The sequence below is a fragment of the Haliotis cracherodii genome, unplaced genomic scaffold (genome assembly GCF_022045235.1).
Source record: "Haliotis cracherodii isolate W230 unplaced genomic scaffold, xgHalCrac1.p SCAF_6, whole genome shotgun sequence".
NCBI lineage: Eukaryota > Metazoa > Mollusca > Gastropoda > Lepetellida > Haliotidae > Haliotis > Haliotis cracherodii.
This window is the reverse complement of record NW_027266319.1, coordinates 3,626,131-3,637,107: the sequence shown is the minus strand read 5'-3', so window position 1 is coordinate 3,637,107 and position 10,977 is coordinate 3,626,131. Positions and strand designations below refer to the sequence as shown.

Genomic DNA, 10,977 nt, shown 5'->3' with positions numbered 1-10,977 from the left:
TTGTGATTATATCTTCGTTTGAATATTTTCTCAAATGGGTATATACTATTAGTGTAACAACTATTTCGTTAGTTAAAAGACTGAAAGAAATCCATATTCTTGAAACGTTAATGAAATATTAATCTCGTATACTACATTTATTTTTGTCATACAAAAATAATTAATTACATTCAAATCCTGACAAAATTGATGTATGAATCGTCTGTTTAATAGTTGTTATAGTTGCAACGTAAATAGTTGGAAAGATGGTATTATTTCAATCATGCCATTGATCGTTGCTGTGCAACCAGTTGACAACGAACTATTTATAGATCTCCAGACTCAAGGCTTCAGTCTGAAGTAAAACATTTTGACAGGAACTTCACAAAATGGAAGCCAACCAGGTAAACTATCATTAAATTTGTTTATTCACACGAAAAGAATTATAAAAGAGATTTTTCACATATTATTCACATAGTCAACAGATAATGCTCTTTTATTTGACAGCATGATCGATAGAGATCTTCAAACGAGTTAGGCACATATAATGACAATATCATCATGAAATGTGTCCCGTTCTTTTCCATATTTACAATATATTGTCTAATGTTGCAGATTGAGAATGTAGCATTTAGTTGAAGTATTATTCCTCATATTGTTCACAGCCAACTTACAAACAGGTTCTTCCTCAGAATGTTGACACCATGCCATTAAACCAGGGAAACAAAACGAACAGTTCACTTCATCAGGCCACTGACTTGACCCAAATTTTCTCTGGTTACTATACAGAAATTGAGGCCTAATTCAAAAGAAATAGTGATTCATGTAATCAGAAATGACAGTTATGTTTTGTTTTTTATGACATGGATTCTGTAGAAACTGGCTGATGGATGTTGGTTTTGTTTGTTTCTTGTTTAACGCCGTATTCAGGAATATTCCAGCTTTATCATACAATGGGTAGGTTTCTCGGCAGGATAAAGCCAACGGATAAAAACGATATCCGTTGGGGTCATATGCGGATAGAGATGCAAATATCAAAGGTCAAGTGGGGACTACTTTCACTGTTTATAAACAAACATGGCGTCGCACTTGTCATTCGGCGATCGAGTCAGAATTAACCACCGGGAATCTGGATAAACTACAGGGATAATTGCTATCATTATCAAAAGAACAGTCTAATATACTGAAAATCTGTGTTTAACTGTGACGTAGCTAAGGCATTTTATAAGTTTGGCAACTTTGGAGATATAAATTTCGAAACAATTTGGCGAGGGCACGAGGCCTAGCCAAGTGGGATCAGTAGCCATATCTGTGCTTGTAGACCTCTGCGGCTTAAAACCTCCTCCACAAATTAAAATAGTTGGATTTGGCGGAAATATATATTGTTACCTTGTTTCGTTTCGTCGCTGTGTGTACATTTGACTACAATTCTTATCGTTATGACAGGACAGACCGACTGTCAACAACATCTGACCGTGGCCGTGACGTCTCATAGTATAGGGTTAGAGTAGCTTCCCTTTGACAAAGGGCAGTTACTCTAGCGGACAGACCGATGGATTGCCGCGAAAGGCAATTAAAAACAATTGTTGTTTTGCGTATATGTTGCTTCGCCTCTGTATAAGAAACCTATTTCAGTTGGAACTATATTGGCTACTGTCACTGTCTGACAGACACATCACTTACCCTGTGACGTAATAATTATTAATGCGCGCATTCCAGGAAAACTCGCAATGTTTCGGTTATGTTTGTGAGTGAGGGAAAGCGATTTTGAAGCACAGAATTAAAGAATGACATTATATGATAAAGAGGTTATCACGCTTGTGTGTTTGGGGATGGTAAATATCCTGTATTAGGAATAAACACTATGTATTTAGCTCGCCAAGGCTTGCTAAATACAATGTTTATTCCTAATGCAGGATATTTACCATCCCCAAACACACTCGCGTGATAACCTCTATATATGACGGCGGTCTGTAAAATAATCGAGTCTGGACCAGACAATCCAGTGAGTGACATCATGAGCATCAATCCACGCAATTGGGATCAATGACATGTATCAACCAGTGCAAGTCAGCAAGCCTGACCACCCGATCCCGTTAGTCCCCTTTTACGACAAGCATATATAGTCGCCTTATACGGCAAGTATGGGTTGCTGAAGACCTTTTCTACCCCGGAATCTTCACCAGTCGATGGCATTCCCAAAGACATAAACAAAATTATGAACGTTACAACATTTGGGGTTAGAGGGCAAATTTCAAGATTCTTGTAATGGCCTCATCCACACTGGTGGCAGCGATGTTAACGAGATTGTAACGAAGGTGTCACCCGCTGGGAAGGAGCTTGGTTACCCTGATCATTTTTTAGCCATGCTGGTTTGTTTAACGAAATATTGAAGATCCCCTCAGGCTTTCCTCCATCATAAACCTAACATATGTGATGTTCTGTTCAAAGCATCTTCCCGAGGCAAGAGTGTTAACTGACTTTAAAAGTCCAGTTTCCACCCTTGCCGAACTAGGATGGAATTACTTGGCTCGATCGTAGCGCCACCAGTGGCTATTACCAGTCATGTCCCTTCTAAGCCTCTCCTATGGACCAATCAGATTCCACCTCTCGTATCACATGCGTTTGCTTCACACAAAATGGTGGCGCCCAGTCTGTTAGATCTGATCGACACTCAAGATCTGTATTCTGATAAAACAGGTCTTACATCGCGAAATGCAAAAAAATCATGTGAGCACCTTGATTAAAAACATGAAAACATTTGGAAAATATCTGCTGACAACAAGTTGGCGAGGACATGCTTTGCAAATTCGCAATCGACCGAAATGTGTACGAAAGTGTAAGAACCGGATTTCGATTTCGGTACGCAATTTTGATTGGACTATGCATAGACTCGTTAGTCCAGCCAAAATGTAACTCCATAATACTAGCCTAGTTCGGCACGGATGGAAACTGGACTTTTATAGTCAGTTAACTCTCTTGCCTCGGGAAGATGGTTCAAAGCAGTGTTCAGCCGAACTCATCTGTGTTGTGCTGGTCCTTATACTCTAGCAATAGGCACTATATGAAACTTATGTGAGAATCAGCATATTGTATATTATGTGATGCTTGCAGACACAGACGCCCCAGGCTCCTGAGCTGGGACCGGGAGGAGTTCCGAAGGATGCCAAGACGTCTGAGTACTACCGGACAAAGGAGATGCCAGCCAGGTTCGACAACCCAAGTGAGTACATCACCCGACATTTTGGGGTCATTCAGTGCGCTGACCCAGATTCACGAAGTGATCTTAGCATTAACTTCCATGAGTTACTTTAGTCAGAGCGCTAAGATTGCTGAGTGGAATGGGCTCATGGGCATTATAGTTCTAGACTTGAGTATCGCCTGAGATCTCGTGATACGTATCACGATACCATGTACTGGTATCACAATACACCAAAGCAAATAGTAAGAAATGAAATCACTGAAATGATACTCTAATACCTCTTGCTTCATATGTAACTGCCCGACACCTGCTAAAAATCTCTCTTCTGTTTGAGGAATTTTCCACCATGTTTATAACAGACAATATGTTACTTCCACCGTGACGAGGCATAACTCCATCAGTTCCTGTTGACCTGTGAAGACCCGGGGTAGAATAGGTCTTCAGCAATCCATGCTTGCTGTAACAAGCGACTACACTTGTCGTTAAAGGCTACTAGTGGGATCGGCCGTCAGACTCGCTGACTTGGTTTGATACATGTCATTGTATTCCAATTGCGTAGATCGATGCTCACGATATCAATCACTAGATTGTCTGGTTCAGACTCAATTATTTAAAGACTGCCGTCATATTGCTGGAATATTGCTGAGCTGGCGTTAAACAACAAACCAACAAAGTTGCGGGGGCCGGGTTCACAAAGCGATCATAGCGCTATGACTGTCATAACTCCTATACTTTAACATAGACTTACGACCACCTTAGCGCTACGATCTCTTTTTGAAACGGGCCCCTGTTCTATTTATAGCATATCATGATCTCACAAGCTGACAATCCAAGCATCGTCTGTACCTATTAAAGTATGGTTGCCATTTTTGATTATCGATGAATTATTACAGCCCTATGTATACTCACCGCCAAAAGAAAAGCAAATACCATACATGTTAGTTGATATACAACTGTATATAGAATTACTCATATTCAAGAGATATTAGATTTGTTCACTCACAGACGAACATACAAGTATGTTGTGTGAACTGACACTCATGAACGCATCACATGTGACGTCATAGACCCATGACTCGAGATGCATCGTTTGTCTCAGGCAGGATTAGCATGTAAAGTTTGGAAATCACATGCAGCACATCATGATAAGAATAAAGATGCTGTGGTAAGACTTTGATTGTTAGTAGTGTCATCTCTTCTTAACGTAAATACTTCTCCACATGTTAAAATGGTTCGTGTTTCTCTAGGCGGTGAGTATATTTCCATAGTAAACTGATCCTTCAATCACTACAATGTGAGTTTGTGCTGATCATGGAGAAGATGCAGTGACTAATGATGGTGATGTGTGTGTTGCAGACTGGTTCGAAGGCTACGTCGGGAAGCCCCAGCACCCCATGTACATGACCACGTCGTATGAGTATGGCCGCCGAGCGCCGACAGTTCACACCATGCCGACATGCTTTCATGCCAAGTCTCAGCAATTCTCAGAGGTATGATGAAGACGACTGCCAGCTGTGTTAAAATAAACTTATCAACTTTTGTGTTAAAACATCATTTAAATTGTTGGTTCTTGAGATTTGATGATTGTTTTCAGTAGGTATGATTTGGCGACATGCAGACAAAACTACCAGCACCTGATCATAATATATGTTGATATGTAAGATATAATTTGGATAAAATCTAAATATTAACTCAAATATTTTGTTTATCTTATTCCTCAGACTGGATATTCTTGTGATGATTTATCGATATTCTTGTAATGGTTTATCCATACTCTTGTTATGGTTTATCCATATTCTTGTGATGATTTATCCATACTCCTGTGATGATTTATCCATATTCTTGTAATTGTTTATCCATACTCTTGTAATGGTTTATCCATACTCTTGCAATGATTTATCCATATTCTTGTGATGATTTATCCATATTCTTGTGATGATTTATCCATATTCTTGTAATGGTTTATCCATATTCTTTAATGATTTATCCATATTCTTGTAATGGTTTATCCATGAGTGTAGATTTCACAGCATTGACTTATCATTGTACATTTCATCTGTTCATTTGGATCAATGATGAACTCTTGTCATTGTGTTGCAGAAACTGGGCGTATGCGGAATGTACCGGAACCACTCCCTGAACACATCTCTAGACCAGAGCCGTGTCTAGCCGTCTCGTTGTACACTTTCACAGATCTCGCCCCTCAACACATTCACCACCAACTCTTTCTTTTAGTCAGTTTTTTTGTTACATTTTATTGTTAAAAGTTTCTTACATCTTTTTAAAGAAAATTGAAATGGAGAGACTATACGAAATTTGAGATATTTTCAGTAGTCAGTTTTTGAAAGTGGTAATAAACTAGATCTTATATTGATGACTATGTCAAATATTTAATGTTACCCAGAATATTTATATACAGGTACATTCCTGTCCTGTGGTTCATATCATGTATACAGTATACTGTAGTGTTGTTTGAAGCCATCCTACCAGATATTGAGGTTTGGCATTTACCTCCGTCACTTGCATGCTGTGTGTGGAAATCATTGTGTATCATATTAAATATCATTAAATCTTCCATGCTTTGTCTGAGTTGGTTTCATTGTAAGTCAAGTATTCTTCATGTGTTGACATGAATGAATGTTAGACCAATGATATTTTTGTTTTGTTTGTTTGTTTGTTGTTTTATGTCCCATTTGGCAATAATCCAGCTATATGACAGTCTGTAAATAATCGAGTCTGGACAGTAAACAGCATTCAAAAATACCAGTGCCTGATGCCAGGGGCAAGTGAATTTTGAATTTGGGCAAGCACAATTTGTCACTTCTTGGTTTTCGGTACCAAACAAAATTGGTCCTCATCATGCTTCAACAACAGAACCCAGCTTGTGCTTATCACTGATGTCACATCAGGTATATATGCATGAAGGTGTTGGTGGAGTCCTACAAGGATCCGTCCTTGGACCTGTGCTGTTTACCTTATTCACAGATCTCTTAGCTAAGCAGCCATCATTCTGTAGATTGACCTTATATATTGCTATATTACTCAACATCCAAAACCTGAGGTCACACAAGTTCAACCATGTAACAAATGTTATATTTATACACTTTCTTTGAAAAGTACAGATTCTTGTTCCCGTCGGGGATTCAAACCCACACTGCCAGAGTGAGGCACCTAATCACCATCACACAAAGTCAGCGATCTAACCCACTCAGCCACCGAGGCTTCCACAAAAATGAAAGTCCGAAAACGGTAGTCTAGATCATGTACTTTGAGTACCCCTCTGACAAGTGTAAATTGACACGGCTCCCATGGCGTCAACCATGCGTCTCAAACGTGATGCCTGCGATGACCACAAGCAAATTAGAGCTGAATGACAATAAGACTGACATGTTGGCTGGTCGAGGTAATGTTCATGTAAACTTTATCATTATTGGGGGCTCCCATACATCTTTCAGTGCTACACTGAACCGTCCAGAATTGCATGAGGATTCGCTTTCAATTGAAGCTGTGTGAAAAACATATATGTTACTATCATTTGAGTAACATCGCTACTGTGCACCACATCTTGACTTCTGATGCAACACATCACTTAGTAAGATCAATGGTGTTATTCCAAATGACTTCTGTAATAGGACCGCCTCAATGGTCTGTTGGTAGAGCGTCCGCCTGGAGAAAGGAAGGTCCGGGGTTCAATCCAGGGCTGCGTCATACCAAAAGACTTGTTGTAACCCTGTCTGGCAATCGGCATTAAGTGGATAAAACAAGGACTGGTCGGCTTGGAGTGAGTATACTGTGTCTGAGTGGGGTATTCATTGTTAAACTGTGGCATGGTGTCTCGGTGGGATAACACTATAAATTGGCATCAGTCTGGACTAGTACAAGCAGCCACACACACACACATGCATGCACGTCTCTCTATAAGTGCAATAATCTTGGACGTGACGTTAAACCCCATTTCACCTCACCTCACTACTTTAATTGTGTTCTCGGAAATATACAACAGGATATTAAGTACAGAATGTAAACACAGACCATATACTGATGGTCTCTACCAATGGTCTCTGGCAGACACAGTCGCACCTATTGATTCACCTCCACTGGTTAGCAGTTACAGCAACAGTGTAATACAAGATGCTGATTATCTTTTATCAGTGTAGACTTAGCATCGTTATTGAAGAGTCACCTATAGGTATGTAGGGTGTCAAACTAAAACATATCCCAACATGGTCAACAGGTCGGTTCACTCCCCAAACTCCTACATGCCAAAACTTCTACATGCCAAAACTTCTACATGCCAAAACATCTACAGAGAGTTGTCATGGCTGATTGAGTTTACCTATTGTTATAATGGTATAGCCCTCCTGTAATTAAGAAGACTCATTAGCTTCTTTACGATGTTGTTTTAGAAAAGCAAGGAAGGGTACTTTGGGAAGATTAAATAGTTACAGATGTACCTGAGGAGAACAACTTATTTGGAGATAAAGAAGACTATAATAAAAAGACGGCATAAAAAGATGCTCGGTTTCCAATACCTCTGTGAAATCACCACCAGACAGCCAGCCCTCGCACCAACAACAATCTTGAGGGATTTCACCATCGCCTTAACAGAACAGATTTGTAGAAGTGATTAAGAAGATTGAGTGGGCAGACAGGACACAAATCGCAAAGTTAGACTTTGGTGCCGCCCCACTCAGCAGAAAGCGACTTTACAGGGAGACTGAAAATCGCCTGAGACGTCCTAAGGACATGTTGACTCAAGGACAGAAAACCCCTATCGAGTTCCTTGATGCTGTTGGTCATCTTCTCAAACTTGGTAAAGAGACTTGAAATATAGTAATTTTAGTGCTGTATGTGTCAGAGTGAGGCCAGTTGTGACATTAAATTAGTGTGTGCACTATTTATTTATACCAGTGCTTACATTAAACTAGTAAGGTGCAAAAAGTGTGTGTACTATTTATTTGTACCAGTGCTATATGAGTATATTGTCTTCAAATTGTTTTGTTTTGTTGTATGTTGTACACTTAATTAATGGGACTGTTCCAATCAATGCCCAACAGGTAATAGCCAGGAGATTAGTGGTGCAGTGGACCATAAACTTTGTTGTTTTAAGCTGTAGAAGTTTTGGCATGTAGAAGTTTTGGGAGGACACAACAGGTCTGAGTATGTTGACAATGGGATTAACAGTTGTAAGATGTTTTTCATGCCTATGTCATACTGACTGGATACTGTCGTGAAACCGGAAAAATGGACAAATGTGATATTATGGATAACACTTTCTTAGTAAAGTACAAATTCTAGTACTTTGTTTGGTTGAGTCCCATCCAGGATTCAGGATTTTTCGGACTTCCATTTTGTGGATGCCTCGATGGGTGACTGAGTGGGTTAAAGTCACTGACTGTGTGCTTGGTGATAAGGTACCTCATTCTGAGAGGGTGGATTGAAATCCCCGATTGGACTCAACCCCCAAAAGTACTAAATTTGGTACTTGACTAAGAAAAGTTTTATCACTAATGATAACATTTGTTACATTTGAACACTTTCTAAAAGGCATTGTTTATTCACGGAAAGATGGACGATTGTTTAAAACAAGGAAAAGTGAAAGATAGAAAGTGATGGGAAGGGGAGGGCGCTACGCCTGAGCCCAGTTCGGCAAGGGTGGTAACTGGACTTAGTTAACTCCCTTGCCTCAGGAAGATGACGCCTGAACGCAACCAGTGGTTTAGCCCACGAATGTGCAATGAATGACACGTAACAGTCAAAATGATAACATGGTTCATTCCAGATGTGCAGTCTTAGAAGTTAAAAATGCCACGTTTTTTTTTTTTAATACTTTAACTTTTATAATCTGGTGACCTCTCAATAATGACGCTGGGTATATTAAAGCGTCAGCTCTACCATACTTATGGAGTTTGGTGAGAGAATATGTACCACAGAGATGCCTCGGATTCTCAACAGCTCAATTTTCATCAAAACAGAAACTAGTAAAATGTTTTTCCTCCGTGGTCTAGTGGATAGAGCTGCCTCGAAAGTATTATTATTGTTTAACTCCAATATTCAAGCTTTATGACAACGGCCTGTAATAATCGAGTCTGGACCAGATAAACCAGTGAATGATATTGTAAGCAACGATCAACGCCGTCGGAGTGCGGCAATCAATGAGCCGGACTAATGGATCCACCGAACTGCCTCTGACGACAAGCATATTCTAACCAGGAATGCATTATGCCATCTTCTGTGTGTCCTGCGTAAACGTCTCAGAAACCACCGAACTGATAAAGCAGAAACTTCACATGCTTGTTCCCGCGAAATATGACACCATGGGAAAAGATCCCGGGGTTGAAAATATGTTTTCCGTGTAGGTTACCGGAATGCGAGCCCAGGGGAATCAGAGAATGCAATACATTCGCATTTCAAAAAAGTTTTATCAGAAATTTACATATAGGAACAGAATTGGCATACTATGTTTTAAAACGGTACTAAAACATTATAATTTCCATTGTTTAAAGGTTACTTTTGGAACAGATATACCTCCAACTGTATGTCAATATTTTTAGTGGCCTTTGAACAATTTCGACTTTTTCACATCAAGTGTAGGTTGAAACTGGAAGATGTGTTGATATACCACACAGTGATAGATTGTGTGAATGTTGTAACTAGGGTTATAAGTATTGAGGTTGAATATCTCTCCCGACTAGTTTACCTGTATCTAAACAGTTGCCTACAAAATATATTCATGAGACGTATAGCCAAAATGTATCACAAACCAAAAGAATACATCTTAACTTTAATTTCTTTATAAAAGCGGTACGTGTGCTCAAAATCTACAAAATGTACCGTTATCATGCTATGCCCCACTAAAACAATGTTAAGAGTAAACTGTCATAAATCCTCTCTCTTCAATCCATTTTATAAATATTTAGTAGGTATTTTTCACGTCTTGTAAACAAATGTCAAAATGTGCCGTTAGCTTCCATTAAGAGGAATAAATAGTGAGCAGTGGTAAGGTTAACACATGTGTCCCGTCTTTTTTAGATATTTGAAATTTTGCCCTTCATTTGACATTTGCAGTTTGGACCAAGCTCTTAAATTCTCTGAAAATGCATTTCCTCTCACTGTAAACATGATCTCAGAAACCACTGAATCAATTATGTTTGTTTGTTGTTTAACGCCGCAGTCCGTAAATAGTGCCTGGGCCAGACAATCCAGTGATTGGCATCATGAACATCTACCCACGCGATTATAGGATACGATATGACATGTATCAACTAAGTCAGCGAGACTGACCACCCGATCCCGTTAGTCGCCTTTTACGGCAAGCATGGGTTGTCTTCATATAAGCCCTGTTATTACTTGTGTAGAACAATAGAAGCTTTGGGACATAATAAGGCCGATCCACTTTAAAGTAACCGGGGGAGAAGCAGTGGTTGTGCATGGGGCAGCTAAATGAAGATTTGGCATGTAAAGGGTTTTAAGAGGATGCCGCGTCATATGCGGGTCACTAGCCAATCATTAAGGATGGAGAATGCCTGGATGACCACTGAAGTTTGACGTGGATGAGATGCGGGTTACTTCAACTGGCCATACAGGTATTGAACGTGATTACCCACAGGGAGTATTGTAACTCATGCTTTGTAGGAGCCAGGTACTTGATATTGGGACAGCGAGTAGGCAGACTGGATGCCGCCTATTGACGTTGTATTATGTAGTTGTAATTATATTAACATCACGGATCGTGAGTTCTGGACCCAGTGAAGCACTCGACTGTATCCCCAATCCACAACCCCGGGGTGTTTCCA

At 39.8% G+C, this 10,977-nt stretch overlaps 1 protein-coding gene across 1 annotated transcript; it reads left to right on the top strand.

Annotated features, from left to right (window-relative positions):
• Positions 1 to 297: 297 nt before the first annotated feature.
• On the top strand, positions 298 to 5,755 carry LOC139445916 (piercer of microtubule wall 1 protein-like). The gene is made up of 4 exons (XM_071227172.1): positions 298 to 383; positions 3,094 to 3,202; positions 4,538 to 4,671; positions 5,282 to 5,755. Exons 1-4 carry the CDS (start codon positions 369 to 371, stop codon positions 5,348 to 5,350), a joined length of 327 nt encoding a protein of 108 aa, XP_071083273.1. The 5' UTR covers positions 298 to 368; the 3' UTR covers positions 5,351 to 5,755.
• Positions 5,756 to 10,977: the final 5,222 nt, after the last annotated feature.